General features: G+C 39.0%; 2 protein-coding genes across 2 annotated transcripts in view; both read right to left on the bottom strand.

Annotated features, from left to right (window-relative positions):
- LOC148741382 (uncharacterized) overlaps positions 1–14,555 on the bottom strand; it is a 73,614-nt gene extending 59,059 nt beyond the window's left edge. The window contains exon 1 of the mRNA XM_088740009.1: positions 14,458–14,555. The gene's annotated coding sequence lies outside the window, so the exon portion shown is untranslated. The remainder of the gene's footprint in view (positions 1–14,457) is intronic.
- Positions 735–14,571, bottom strand: LOC148741381 (uncharacterized). The gene is made up of 7 exons (XM_088740046.1): positions 14,458–14,571; positions 10,286–10,575; positions 8,234–8,486; positions 6,866–7,148; positions 6,344–6,456; positions 5,739–5,922; positions 735–3,338 (listed from the first exon to the last, which is right to left on the bottom strand). The coding sequence occupies exons 2-7, from the start codon at positions 10,570–10,572 to the stop codon at positions 3,283–3,285; spliced, it is 1,176 nt and encodes a 391-aa protein (XP_088596172.1). The 5' UTR covers positions 10,573–10,575; positions 14,458–14,571; the 3' UTR covers positions 735–3,282.
- Positions 14,572–15,526: the final 955 nt, after the last annotated feature.

Below are 15,526 nucleotides of genomic sequence, written 5' to 3'. Positions count from 1 at the left end.
TCCAGTTGCATCGCATCTTTTTGGAGGTATTGCATACGAATTTGGTAGGCCATGTTCATTATGTTTGAACGCGAATTACGAAAACTGGTTCGAGTGCATCAAGTTGAGACCTTTTTGGCAAACTTCCCGCGAAATATGAATAGAAAGGCAGAGAGTTTCATATGGAGTTTGAATCAATTCAAGTTAAGCTTTTCTTGTCTTTTAATACGTTTTGATTGGAAATGTTAGAGTTTTAGGGCGACACTCTGTACAGTAGTTCGAAGAGGCGAGATTTTTTCTCTAACGAAACGTTTCTCGGAATTAAAAAAAAACTCCATTTTAGGCACTAGACACAGTTTTTGTGTTCTAAGACACATGTCGCAGTTAACTGTTTTATTGCGCACAGTGAGCACAATGAGTAAGCACAACGAGCGCCAAGCGTTCCCCAGTTAGAAAATTCAAATAATGCGAATTTATTAGTTCTAAGCGGCGGCGGTTGTCCCGCAATTAAGTCTAAGAAAGCTCTCTTGAAAAGAGGCCCTAGAATTAAAAGTACGAGCAAGAAGTTGACATTTCAATTTGCCCGATGAGAATTTTTTAATCGACCCAACTCTGTATGAAAAAAGAAATGCGCTGGAGGGTTTCAATAATGCTCATAACAAGAAAGAAATTTTGGTGAGGGATGAGGCATGAGCAAAATGATTGTTTACTCAGTGAATGAAGCTGTTAATTTTTCCAGTTGGGAAGCAAAGGAAGCTTTTAAACATTTCCTTTTATTTTATTTATTTGAAATACTGTTAACACCTAAAATATGCCTATTAGCTCCCAAATCTTAAGTTGCTCCATCTATTGATTTGCATTAAGAAATAAAAGATTCATTGACTGCGACACCAAAGAAAACGATTGCTTAAAGAATCAACTCATTTATCTCGAAGATTTTGCTGATGGCTTAATTATTTCTCATTCTTTATCGGCGGCAGATCTCTCTTCAGCTTAATCTGTGAATAAAAAATGTAACTCGGATGCCAAACTGGAGCATGAAAAATTTCCACCTGGGTTTCACTTCATGATCACAGAGGGTCTAACTTAAGCTATTCAGAATTTAAGACGCTCTACTTTTTCGCTGTTTATGTTCTTTGCCCCGTTCTCGTAGCTGTCGCTGTCGCTTTTTGCCTAAAGTAACTTTTTTTAAGTACAACGGCGAGGTAAATGAAAAAATAGTCGATATGAAAACATAGTCAAGATGAAGTTTAGAATTACGCATTGTACTCATATTTCTTAACTTATTTTTCGTCCACTACTTATTAACAATCTTAGTTTCTAAAGCCTCTTTTAGGGCAAAAATACAAAATGACACACTTAAGTTAAGGAGAGGCCAATACAGATACAATTTACTTAATTTTTTTGAACTTATAGCTTATGGAAAACAAACTCTACCGTTTAACTTTGGTTCATAGTCAGGATTACAATTACTTGGAAAAATTCAAGGGAAAAGAAGAGCTGTCCACATAAAGATCATTTTGCAACGAGACCAGTCATGGTCAGTAAATCGCTTATGCGTTTAAGATCTCGTCAGAAGGCTTTGCAGACGGTAAATAGGCAGGTTAGAATAACGTTTCGTTGTGTATAACTGTCGTATTTAAATTAGATACGAACAGTAAGTGAGGCGTATACTTTCAACTTTCAAAACATTATCTCATGAAAGATTAGACGTTCCATAATCACTCTTGTAGGTGTCATATCATGAAATTAAATTTAAGCATCAGACGTCTTTCATCTGCAGTTGAAACCCTGGAATAATTCTTCGTTAGACAATAACTAGATGGTAAGATGAAAAGGGATCTCTCACGGGGGTACATGTTAGATGGACACGATTCTGCAACATGGAACCATGTGGGTGGGAGAGGCGTGTTGCTGGCACGATTTACGGACAGAAATGCGTAGTTTACACACATGCATTGCTATTCACACGAAAATGTAGTATGGTCATTTCTTTTGTAAATGTTGAAGGAACACGTCCTCCCGAGTAAACGGCAAAGTTTTCGCGATACTTTCAGAAGGGATGACTTCATTGCTCTGGTCGCTTCCGAGGAGACGGAAGATGGCGAGTCTTGGTTTTGAATCAGTTGGAAAGAAAACCAGGTGGCTGATCTCTCTGAAGATACTGGTCATACATCGTGGAAATTTAGCCAGAATCTTATGCTTATCTCGTTTATCTCTCCTAAGCTTTGACTGATGGATATTTCAAACTGTGGCATTAGAAACAAGAAGCTCCCATTCTGAAAGATGGCTTACATCATTCTTTAAAACAAAATTGCACTTTGTATAATGACTCATAAGGGATCTAGTCTCTGAGGGAGGTAAAAGGAGATCATCGAGTCTTTGAGCCTTCGATGGAGACCTTACGAAAAGTTGGACGGCGACGAATTGGAGAAATTCTTGAGATAGAGTGGCACAACACTGAGCAGAACATCAAACGTACAAGGGAATTTAGATTTTTTCCAGTTCGTTGCCATCCACTGAAAATAGCAAAGTGATCAAACGACCGATATCGTCGTCCTCTGAAAAAGGCTGCGGATGACAGGAAATTCCACATTTCCCCAGTTGGAAATAAAAATATTCTTTGCGCAGAAACTGGAAATGTAGTTCTGCCGTCATGCAAAGAAGTATGGATCTTGGTTTTTTCAGAGTTCTCAAGAAAAACAAAGGTAGACGTAGTTTTCAGCACAGCCTTCGTTATTTCGTAAGCTCCCATAATATCGATAATCATTTTCGAATTTTTTGACAGATATCTTGCATACTCATTAATTACTCATTGTAACGGGGGGGGGGGGGGAGAGGAGGGGGGAGCAAGGAGTATTAGAGAGATCATTAATATTATGCTTACTGGCAAGACTTTTAGATTGGGTGTGGAACGTGCGCCCTGCGACTAGCCATTACTTGCGGAATCCTTGCTCAGTGATTTGAAAGCCAAACTTTCATCCAATCCATTCCAATTACTGCCGTTAAAGAAGATTCGTCGTCTTACTGAAGTTCTCATTGACTCGCTGCGGAATTGTCTATTATTCTGATTGGTCTATTTTTTGAGGGGTTTGGTTTTGGTTTTGCAACACTCAATCGCAAAGCGATCTTCAGTGGACAGCTTTTCACAAAAGGAAATCTCTTCAAAAAATAAGTGGTAAGAGATAAAAGGCGATTAACTACTTCTACCAAACGTGCTTAGCTCAAACCTTAATCGTTTTACATTAGAAAAGTTCTATCCCAGTTTCAAAAGTGTATCGGCCATTGTTAACACAGCCGTGGTTAATCATCTTCTGCATTTCTCAGCTCCAATTTTCTCCACTTTTCATCGGTCAAATCTGTTGGAAAAAGGAACACGATTACTTTCAGAAAAAATAGGCATTGACATTTTATTGTTGAGAAGATTCAGAGTGGCCGCAAGACTCCTTGCCTATAAGAGCGTGTGGCGTAAAAATTTTGCGGATTTTAAAATCGGCAGATCGCCTATGATCTGCACTTTTAAATAAAATGTAATGTAAAAATGCGCATGCAAATCAAGAGTATCAATTTAAGGTGGCTCGTACCAGTTTTCATCTTTTTGATGGTTTGTAACTTTGAAAGAATACAACAGAAAGACTGACAAATGACAGTTGAACACTTTTACGGGGTTGAATTACATAATCATTGGTTATCCAAAAATAGATGTCATTTCGTCACTAGCAGTTTCCATGGCAACGCTTTCAGAGGCTCATTCAGACGCATTTTTTAGCTTGTGGCTTAAATAATTCGAAAACTAATCCGGTGACCCCCTGATTTTTTTCAGTGATTGCTTTTGGCACTTGAAAAGGAAAATGCACAAAGATTTTTAAAAAATTCTACGGAGCGGAATTTCAGAAAATCTACAAAAAGGGCAGTTTTCACACATTGCAAATTTCCTTCCGTAGAATTTTCTAGTTTTCTTCCTGATGATTCCTTTCGACGTTATTATCATATTGGAACAATAAAAAGAAGGGGTCACCGGACTTGTTTTCATGCAATAGCTTTCGTGAGTTTAGCAATTTCCACGCGCGTTCTCGCGCATTTAAAAATCTGGATTCTATAAGATCGACATTTGCTCATGATCTGTTTTAGCTACCGCTGACAATTGCGTGTGCTCGTGCGAACACCTACGATCTGATGTTCACAGACGTTTACTGCTAAGAAAATCATTAAACAGCCGTCAAAGATAGCCTCCCGAGCTCATCTTAAAGATCCTACACATGACTTCTGGCTATATCATATTATTTTCCTTGAAGTTTCAAAGTGTTCTTCCACTTCAGGTAGATTATCCTTCACTTGAGTTCTTCTTTTTTCGCCGTCGCAAGATTTCATACCGGTTGAATATTTCTTTTAAATGTGAAGTGAAGCAACCTTTACTTCTCCGAAAATCGTCCTCGTCATCTTAATTTCTATCTCCTGCATTCACTGTAGCCGCTCAACACATCAAATACAAGCTCTTAGGTAAACGTCTCACAAAAGTAGAAAAAATTCCACCCGCCGCCATCTTTGTTTTGAATTTTCATCTTTTGATCTCGCGCTTCTTTCGCACGTTTCTCTCGCGCGCGTCACGCAAGAGTGACCTGTTCCCCGCGCGAGGAAACTGGTACGAGCCACCTTAAATTCATCTTATTTCCAGTCACTTGAAAGATCGATAAGTCATAATCTATATCGTGAAAAAAATTTTAAAACTCAATTAGAGCACGCCGAATGCGGTATTCACCAAAACTTACCCCTCGGTCACACTCGCGCTTGAAATCACTATGAAGCATGCTTGCTGTCGACGTCAGACAAGCAAACCCAAGCACATGCTAGAGATTGGAGCAAGGGGGATCTGGTCACATTGAAAGACCAACAGCCTGCTTATTTTTGTCGCGGTTCGATATGGACCAATTCTCAATGAACTTGTTTTTGTTTACCTTTCTTCGCACTTTCCGCAAACGCGAGAGAAGAAGAAAGGCTTTAAGACGAAGAAGACGCCAAGACTTGTTCTTCCAAAACACCAGGTTGGCACATGGTATTTTTTCAAACAATTTTTTGCTAATGATGACCATTTTCAACGTTCTTCTTGAACGCTATCAAGAGCGACCTTGAGCTCTCCCTCGACCACAATTTGGCATATTCTTGGCCCAATTCTTGACATATTTAACGACGCACAACACAGAACTTGCTTATGCGCCAAAAAATCTGCGAAAGATCGAGATGTCAAACAATGCTTCACCTGATTGGTCAATTGTTTATCTAGCTCAGCTCAAGAGCACTCCGTAGTGCTCTTGGGTTAAGCTGCGGTTCTTTTGAAGTTTAAGCAGCTCCGCCTTCTTTCTTAAGCAAGTAAGCATTGCCAAGTTTGGTCGGTCATATTTATGACAAGCTAGGAATTTGCTAGAGAAACAAAAATTGACCAAGCAAACTTGATCCTAGCGCAAGTGTGACCGAGGGGTTATAATACTCAGCTCTTGTTTATGTTATTTCAACTTCTGATTTATAGATAAAGCAAGTTATTTTTACACTATTGTTTTTCCTTTCAAACAGGTTTAGTTTTGGTAAGTAACAAAGCCCTTCATAAAAGCAATAACGAAATATCGGATCTCGCAGTCATCATAATGGCATTATAAACTTTACCTGTGAACAATGTAAAAAGTATGATCACCGCGAGCTGTGTGAATTCTATGAAAAAAGCATATTTTCTGTTATTGGCGTACGTGTAATGAATTGTCATTTACCTAAAAGATGTTTGAAGACAACAGCGAATCCCTGAATATCGTGTATTGTAAGAGATGACATGTCCAGCAGAGATGAACCCTCTGAGGCGGAAAGAAAGGCAAATCTGAGAAGTTCACAGTCATCCTGTGTTACTGAGTCGTGAATTAGGAACTTTTCCTGGTCTGATGCCATTGCTGCTTCAAACTATTGAAAAAATATTAGGATGTAAGAGCACGACAGAAAAACTCTACTAAACTTTACTATTGACCTGTTAAAAAGGTTGACCTTGTCGGAGAGTCTAATTTCTCTCGCAATGGAAGTTCAGAGTAGCCGTGCATTCACAATATATTAACTAACTTGAGCTTTGGTTTGTTAGATATGATAGCAGAAACTGAAAAAAACGAACAAATTTGGGACCAAAGGGAAACAGGCGCGGAAACAAACTGAACGGACTACATGAGAGAAAGACAGATAGACTGATCCATCGATAGACTCAAAGATCGACCGACCTACTGACCGGAAGTCAGACAGACAGACTGTGAGACAGAGCGCATCAGGAAAGAAGGATGGAAGATTCAGTTTTACTTGCAAGCACAAAGGTGAGTTATGTCTTGGATTAACTTACCCAACGAAGATACTTTCCAACATTTTCCCTGCGTTTGTTTAGGCTCTTTACGGGTAGAAGAACATTTTTAAGCATCGAGTCCAGTTTCGTAACATCTTCTGGAGTGAGAGGGGCTAACAAAAAAAAAAGAGGCAATCTTAGCTGGCGGTTAAATCCAACCAAAGCCTATCAACAATATTTCCCTTTTAAATGTTAAAAAATGCCCATATCTAAATTTGAAAGGGCTTATAATTAGCTCAATGCAGAGATTCGGAAATTTTAGGAAACTTCGTTTCCATTGCTCTTTGTTGTTTTTGTTGTGATCATTAGATACACTGCGCATGCCCAAGAATGCTGAGTGTTCCTGCTGCCTGTGATTACTGCGTTTTTCAATTTATCTAGGTAGTAGATCGGGGGCAGAAAACATTTGATTCGTTTCCCATTGTACATCGAAAATGATTTTTGCGTTTTCAGAGTGTAAACGCTGTTTTCAAATTATGTAGCATAGTGCGGATGAGTTTCAAAAGTATCCGTTGGTCTCACCTGGTGCATCGGTCTCGTCTGAGAAAATTTCCACCAAAGTATTTTCAGAATCTTCGTCATCTCCCTTACCAACATATTCACCTTTTTTGATTTCCAGTCGACTTTCCTCCTTAATGTAATCAACATTGCAACACTTGAAGAGGAGTGGTGCACTTGCAGTCCTTGATGCCAGCTCTGCAGGATGGGTTGTCTTGTTGAAGCGAACTTTGGCCATCGTTGACTTAAAATATTGGGAAAACGGACTCATCACAGACGGCCCATCTACCGTGACTTCAGCCGCGGTCTGGAGCAAAGTAAATAAAAGTGAGTTTTACAATAAAGTGGCGAACCTATGTTACTTACTTACTTACAGATTAACAAATGGTAAACACCACAGCGTACTCTATTGAGTTAGGGATGCACGCGCGAAGTTGCTAAGCGCGAAAGAAGCATAAGAGTCGCGCGAGCCAGTAGCTGAGTGCGAATCTGGCTTCTTGAGTGCTTAGTAAACCTCCAAAGTGATATCACTGATACGTTGTAATGAAAGAGTTTCCTTTTATTTAACACTGAAAGCTTACGTGACCAGAAAAACAAGCGCGGAAGCTAGTCTTTGCATTTGCTTACTTCAGCAGCGTACACTCGTGGGAAAATGGTGGATACTGAATTGACCAATCAGAGCACGCGCTTTACCTTGGTTATGTTCTAAAATTAGATAGAAGTGAGGCAGAGAAAATCAACAAAGCATTTGCAAAAATGGGAGAAGCCCTGTGTGACTTCAGTTTTTTGTTCGTAATTCAAATTGGTCTTCAATGTTGTAACAGTGTCATAACTGGACCCTCGTTTCTCTATTGCCGAGTGGAGTTAATAAACTAAAAATTAATCTTTGTAACACTATAATTTTGAAGTAGAGTAATTCGTAGGTTAGCATTATGTACTAATTTCTAAAGTCAAAGAATACAACAATTACTGAATCACAGAAACGCAAAAAAGTTCTTCTAGGTAGGTCATATCTCGCATTTCAAATATTGTTACATTCGCTTGATTGTCTAATCAGTTCTGAATAGTCAATAAAGTCAATTTATCCATTCAATGAACGTTTCGTTACTAATCCAAAGGTACAATTGAAGTAAAGAAGAATTTTGAAAAAGCTTTGTTCGCTAATGTTAAATGTGTCTTTTAGACCAGCTTCTAAAAGTTTTCTAGATCTTGGTAAGGAACCCACTCAAATAAGCTCGAACTTAGTAGAAAGCAATGTATATCGAGTGGAAAGGAAGGTGAGGGTAAACTAAATTACAAATGAACTCCGTTATTAATTTTCGTTTTCTTTTTTCTTTTTTTTTTTTTGAGCTAAAGAAAAGTAGCATGCATATTTAGCAATATAGACATTACCTCTTTTTTTCTCTCCCCAATTAATTCAAACTTCTCACTGTAAACCACAGAAGTGATGAGAAGCAGTTTATCTCCTTCAGCGAAAGTCCTCATCATTTTATGATCCATTTCAATCGCTGCTAAAAGGCCACGGAGATCTGGATCATCAATGTATTTCTGGCTTAGTTTTCCCAGTTTTAGAACGCCTTGATCATCACTTAATCGGATGGTTCCCTCCAAAATTCCTCCAACACCCACACCAAGGTTTCGTTCACTAAAAATGAAAAAAAAAAACACATTTTATGTAACTCAAAATGATATGTTATATTAACTTTTTTTCACAAAACTTTAGCTATATGGCTAGCTATGTCGACGGGCAATACAGAAACAGCATGTTTGAGTGGAGGCTCCATAAGCCCATTCCACTCGCTAAGGATTGCCCGTCTTAATTTCACGAGGAAACAGTCTAGTGGGCGGCTTAAATACCTAGTTACCACTGGGTACCAGTTTTTTAAAAAGACGAAAATCCTCTAAAGTTTAATTAAGCAACGGATGAGTCACCAAAACGTTTCAACAAAGTCACGAAAATGATAATCGCAAGTTTCGGGAATTGTAAAATGGTTTTGGGAATGGCACCAAATCAATGAAAATGACAACGACAACGACAATAACAATAACAACGACATTGATGACGACAGTGACAATGATGGTGATAAATACAATGGCATTGACCTAATCATGGGTAATGACAACGACAACGACAATAACAGTGCCGATGACAATGATGACGACAGTGACCATGATGGTGACAAATACATTGACATTGACCAAATCATTGGTAATGACAACGACAACGACAATAACGATGAGAACGACAATGAGGATGATAATGACAATGATGATGACAAATATAAGGACATCGACCAAATCAATGGCAATGACAACGACAACGAAAATAACAATAACAACGACAATGAGGATGATAATGACAACGATGCTGAAAAATGCAATGACATTGACCAAATCAATGGCAATGACAACGACAACGAAATTAATGAGAACGACAATAAGGATGATGATGTCGATGACGATGACAAAGACCTTGACAATGATAATGACGACGAAAATAGTAGCGGCAATGAGGATGGTAATGACAAACATAATGGCATTGACCAAGACAATGGCCATGACAATGACGACGCATTGACAAGGATAATGACGACGATAACAACAATGAAAACGACAGTGATAATGACAGTGACGACAACACTGACAATGAAAATGATGATGACAATTTGCTACAATTTTACCCGCAGTAACTCGAGCCTACAGCTTACTTCGTTTCCCTTCAGTTCATTCTCAATATATATTTTTGCCCTCGACAACTCAAGCCACGTTGAACCACGTCTGACAGTACGCGACAAATCCAAACAAAAAGTGCACTACTGTTCAAAAAATTTCAATTATTTTAAATTTTTTGTAGTCTTTGTCTTTTATTTCAACGTGCCAATCCAGTTCAGGTTTCGTTGGTTTCGGGTAGTACATGAAAAATTTAATTCTCCTTACTTTCTGATATCGAAAATAATTTGGTGTTCCATTTTCACTCGACCTGTCTATGATCAAATTTGATTAAAATATATACTGTATGAATAGAAAAAACAGTAAACACCTTTTTTTCCTTTGTTCCTGTCTTCCGATAACTCTAGCTCTAGATAACCCCAACCTTTTTCAGTTTCTGTTGAATGTTCGAGTTATAGGGAGCCGACTGTATTATCGTTATCATTATTGAAAGAGTGACTGAAAGGCGTTTAAAGAATGCACCTTCAGGAACCCCTTTAGAATGTTGAATGGCAGAACACTAGCTGAGGCTTTCCATTACTTACTTCAACTCTTCTTCCAGTGAAAAAATATTTGAAGGCAGTAACTATGCCAGGCTAAATTGCAAATTTGGCTGTTTACTTTCACGATAACCTCGCCATTACATTAGTTTGTTTTATCATTAAACAAACGTCGTTAAAGATGCAACACAATGATATACCAGGCAGCAAAAATTTGGTCAAAGCGTTATCATACCTGGCTTCCAATGTAATGGTTTCGTGCTGATTTGAAATAAGCATTTCCTCTTTGATCTTAGATGCCAAGCATTTGCGAAACTCCTCATACTCTTCGTTTTTTTTAACGTATTTCGCCAGTTCTGCAAGGACTATGACTTCCAATTTTGCGAAAGGTCGCTTCCATAGTGGCCGATTCTTTTTAACCACCAGTGTCAGGGGCTGTACTTGTTTGATTTCACCGTGAAGGGCTGGGAAGTATCCCTGGCTGAAATTTTCTTCGGCAAACTTTCTTAGTGACCCTTCCATGATCTGAAAACAAATCGGAAGTGAATCCATAGTCAGCTCACTCTGTATTAACCATTATCTCGATCAGACCCACAGTGGATACTTTCATATCAAAATCATCGGGATCTGTGGAACTCGTTCAGTAAAATCTTTAAGGGAGACTAGTTGGCCATTTTCGATGTATCAATATTCTAACATGGCTTCTAGCTTATGGGAATAAAACAACAGAAATTTATTATTCATCCCTCGACCTGGATGGGATTTCTTTTGTTGTATTCCCCCAAGCCTCGGAGCCAAGTGTGAATTTGAATATATCGAAAATGGCCTATTGGGTGTTATCCCGAGCTCCACCTGACAACCAAAGGACGTTATTTCGAAACAACAACCGTCAGAGATAGTTCAATGAACCAAAGTGACTCTAATTTCTTAATTTTTACTTTCGCACAGCCTTAAACATACCTAATTTACAATAAAATATTGCCACTGATATTGCCAAATAAAACGCTGAAAGGAACCGTAGTACGTGATATGCACCTGAGACGAGTCCAGGCCCCGTAAATGTTATTTGTTAGACCGCAGCCCTTCCTCGATGCTCATGATCTCGGGATAAAAGAAATGATGGGATGTATGTCGATAGAGGGCCTAGTTGCCGAGAGGGGGTTGGGGAGGGGAGAGAAAAAGCTTCAGAAGCCAAGTAGTCCGTGCATGAATGCCACTGTTCCGAGGTTTCTGCATGAAGAACCTAAGTAGTAAGAAGTACTTTTACTCTTCCTGAATGAGATGTGAATCCATGCAAGGTTACTTCTTCACCATTCTGTCGGATTTACTTGTAACTTTGTTTGTACCATTCACACTTTGTGAGTATTGAGGGGTAGCTGTTACGAGTATTGAGGGGGGATGTCCTACAGAAGGCAGGAACATAATGACTTGGCAAATGTTTGGATCTACAGCTTATGAATCGGATTCCAGGGCTTGATTGGATCGAGGGGATAGTAGGGAAGTAAATCTGCAAATGTCGGTGGTCAATAAAATTCTTTCAACATTGTTCATTTAGACTTTGGAACGTTTGACAGTGGCCAGTTAGTTCTAGCAGACCCTCTGACTGACTACCCAACCATGGTTTCAATTCTTCTACAGAAATTAAGCTTTTCCAAACAAAGAAAACTATAGTACCAATAAGTTGCCATTGTTTTTTTTTTCATATCAGTTTTAGATTAGCCGACAAGGTAATTTGACGTTCGTTTAATTATGTCATCTCTTACATTTTAAAAAATCGAGTTTCCGGATGGGATTTGAACCCACGACCCTCCGTGATCTAGTCGGATGCTCTAACCACTGAGCTACAGGAGACTCTATGGTGAGCAAGGGTCAATTAGTGGGTATTGACTGGAACCGCATCACGCGGCTACACAGCCAAATATCAGCTAGCGCATAGAAGCTCACTAACAGCATCACGCTGTCACATTAAAGCATCACATGCATTAAAGCATCACATGCAGCCAACCATCCTCCAAAGTGAGCGTGTAGAAATGAAAATAAACAATTTAAAAAATCGAGTTTCCGGATGGGATTTGAACCCACGACCCTCCGTGATCTAGTCGGATGCTCTAACCACTGAGCTACAGGAGACTCTATGGTGAGCAAGGGTCAATTAGTGGGTATTGACTGGAACCGCATCACGCGGCTACACAGCCAAATATCAGCTAGCGCATAGAAGCTCACTAACAGCATCACGCTGTCACATTAAAGCATCACATGCATTAAAGCATCACATGCAGCCAACCATCCTCCAAAGTGAGCGTGTAGAAATACCCACTAATTGACCCTTGCTCACCATAGAGTCTCCTGTAGCTCAGTGGTTAGAGCATCCGACTAGATCACGGAGGGTCGTGGGTTCAAATCCCATCCGGAAACTCGATTTTTTAAATTGTTTATTTTCATTTCTACACGCTCACTTTGGAGGATGGTTGGCTGCATGTGATGCTTTAATGCATGTGATGCTTTAATGTGACAGCGTGATGCTGTTAGTGAGCTTCTATGCGCTAGCTGATATTTGGCTGTGTAGCCGCGTGATGCGGTTCCAGTCAATACCCACTAATTGACCCTTGCTCACCATAGAGTCTCCTGTAGCTCAGTGGTTAGAGCATCCGACTAGATCACGGAGGGTCGTGGGTTCAAATCCCATCCGGAAACTCGATTTTTTAAATTGTTTATTTTCATTTCTACACGCTCACTTTGGAGGATGGTTGGCTGCATGTGATGCTTTAATGCATGTGATGCTTTAATGTGACAGCGTGATGCTGTTAGTGAGCTTCTATGCGCTAGCTGATATTTGGCTGTGTAGCCGCGTGATGCGGTTCCAGTCAATACCCACTAATTGACCCTTGCTCACCATAGAGTCTCCTGTAGCTCAGTGGTTAGAGCATCCGACTAGATCACGGAGGGTCGTGGGTTCAAATCCCATCCGGAAACTCGATTTTTTAAATTGTTTATTTTCATTTCTAATCTCTTACATTGGCTAAGAATCCCTTACGATACTAGGGGATAATTTTGTATATAGTGCTTCACAGATCGTGACATTTTGCGATAATTATGATGCTTTTTTCGATGTTTCTTTAAGTGTCATCATCGCCAGATTTTTCAAAATGCTCATCAAAAATTTTAAAATAAAGGAGAAAAAAAACAAAGGAGAGAAGGTATGTTTCGCTTCACAACGGGGGAAACCGTATGCTCACAGCTATTGATGCAGTGCTTCAGATATCATTATCTCAAAATGGATCCCCACAGTCCCACGAGATAAATATCACACGATACAGCTGCAGTTTGAGTAACAGTACGTAGTTCACAACACGGCGGGCTAACACAGGCTAGACATTCTAAAATAAAAAGCTGTTAAAATTTCACACTCTTCCTGAAGGGCGACCATTTAAATTTAATGCACAACGAGAATATCTAATTGGAAGAGAACGAAATAGAACGTCACCTTTTTCATTTTCTTTGATAAAGGAAACAAAATATTGAAAACAAAACAAAAAATAAAAATAAAAACAGAAGATAGGGCCAACAGAGAGCGATTGATCTGGAATCAGATGAAGTTCGAACCCTCACACCGAAAAAAAGGGTTCCCCTTTAATTCAAATTAAGATACTTCTCAAAAAACAAATTCTTAGTGTTTCGTAACGTACAACGACTTCCTCTTACTGATTAGAACGGAATATGGAACAGTAATCACATAAGAACCTACACTGTGTGATATGAGCTATCTCAACAATTAGTTCTCTGTTGCTCATTTGGTAGACTTTTCGACCCGGAAACCGGCATTGACTAGAGCTCTGATCCTCGTGGAGCACTCGCATTTTACTTCGTCCCTATCTCGTGACACGTGTCTTTTTATAACCCCAAAATTCTTCGTGGTCTGACCCTCTATAAGCGACCAAAATCAGAGAAACATCAAACGAAAGTGACTTCTCACTGGCTTTTAGAAATGTAGCCAAACCTAAGGTTAATTTCATCAGTCGGAATTGGAATGCCAAACTGGTCTAGTTGATATTGTATAGGAAATTGTTTCGCCACTTTTCCTGTAAACGTTCCAAACAAAAATGGTAAATTAAGAAAATATACAAAAATTATCAGTAGTATGAACATAACTGATTATTGGCGGAATTTTGTGTATGAATAGACGAGTCCGGTAAATCGCTGCTTTTATTATAGTGTGCTGATATATGAGAATGCCGAAAAACTGTCACAAAAGAGAAAATTTTTCTATGCCATGGAATGTTTTGTACCGCCTCGTTACAGTCATAGCTGAAGGTGGAAATGAGGCAGGGAAACGGTTTAACTCTCCTTCAAAAACTTTGTTACATATTACGACAATCAATGATGATTATGTTCAAATTCAACACCTACCTTTTAAAAGTAGGAAAGTTCAATCTTTTTTTTTCTGGATCGCTCCAGCTCTGGTTATCGTGGGTAAACTCATTACTCAATGATGATATCAGCTCAGAACATGCAAAAAAAAACAAGACGAGCTATAAACGGGATATATACACATGATCATCTGACGATCTTTATTTCGGTTTCCTTCGAATCACGTCGACTACTGATTTAAGATTCTGATAATATAATGAAGACGATTTTGAAATACCAAAATAAAGTTTTCATCACTCCTTTGATATCATTTTCGTGGCGATTGCGTTATTGCAGATCGACTTTTATTATTCGCATATCAGCATTTTAGCTCGTAACCGCGCTTTCATTTCACCAATGGCCCGGTTTTGTTATGCTTTGTTTTAACTGTTTCAAGCTAAGTATCTGATATTATAACGCCGGCAAAAACAAACGCTAATACAATTGAACCAAGAATAGAACTGAAACAGAAAAAAATCATTATCCAATGATGGTGGGTGTTATTCTCAATGCGCGGGGGTGTGTGAAATATATATTCTTAGACATATGTTTACGACGGTTCGCGGCAAAACCTTCCAAAACTTTTTACAACTTCCGAAAGGATTACAACCGCCGGAAATATTAGAACTACTTCCGAAAGAGTAGCAACGTCAAGATCACCATAGCAATGAAACGAAATATAGATGTCTGACCTTAGAGACAGAATCATGAACCTTTTTTATGAGAATAACTTGATTATGTTGAAAGGAAAATAACTAAGCCAGGAAGTAGTACCTCCAAGCGTAGTGCAGCTATTTCAATCTGATAATTACACTGATCTATCAAAACTGATCACTTCAGGAGGATAAGGGAAAGCTATTCTTTTCCCAAGCTGGAATAAAATTGAATAAAGATATTGTCACATCTTTTAAGGAGTACGTAGTTCCCTTCTTAGAGGGTTAAAGAAATCACAACATAAATGTCAGTTGAAGAATTAAATGACGACCTGTTCTGAGGCATCCTCGGAGACCCAGGGGCTGTGAGTCGATTTCATGTTAAGGGCAGAAGATCCCCTGGGGACATTGTCTTA

This window comes from Stylophora pistillata, chromosome 1 (assembly GCF_964205215.1).
Source record: "Stylophora pistillata chromosome 1, jaStyPist1.2, whole genome shotgun sequence".
Taxonomy (NCBI): domain Eukaryota; kingdom Metazoa; phylum Cnidaria; class Anthozoa; order Scleractinia; family Pocilloporidae; genus Stylophora; species Stylophora pistillata.
Note: the sequence above shows the minus strand (reverse complement) of the source record. Positions and strands in the feature narration are given on the sequence as shown.

Coding starts and splice junctions, on each gene's coding strand:
- LOC148741381 (XM_088740046.1), bottom strand. CDS start 10,572: ATGGAAGGGTCACTAAGAAAGTTTGCCGAAGAAAATTTCAGCCAGGGA. Junction 6,457..6,865: donor AGACGAGACCGATGCACCAG/GTGAGACCAACG, acceptor TTTTTTTGTTAG/CCCCTCTCACTCCAGAAGAT. Junction 5,923..6,343: donor TTGGAAAGTATCTTCGTTGG/GTAAGTTAATCC, acceptor TTTTTTCAATAG/TTTGAAGCAGCAATGGCATC.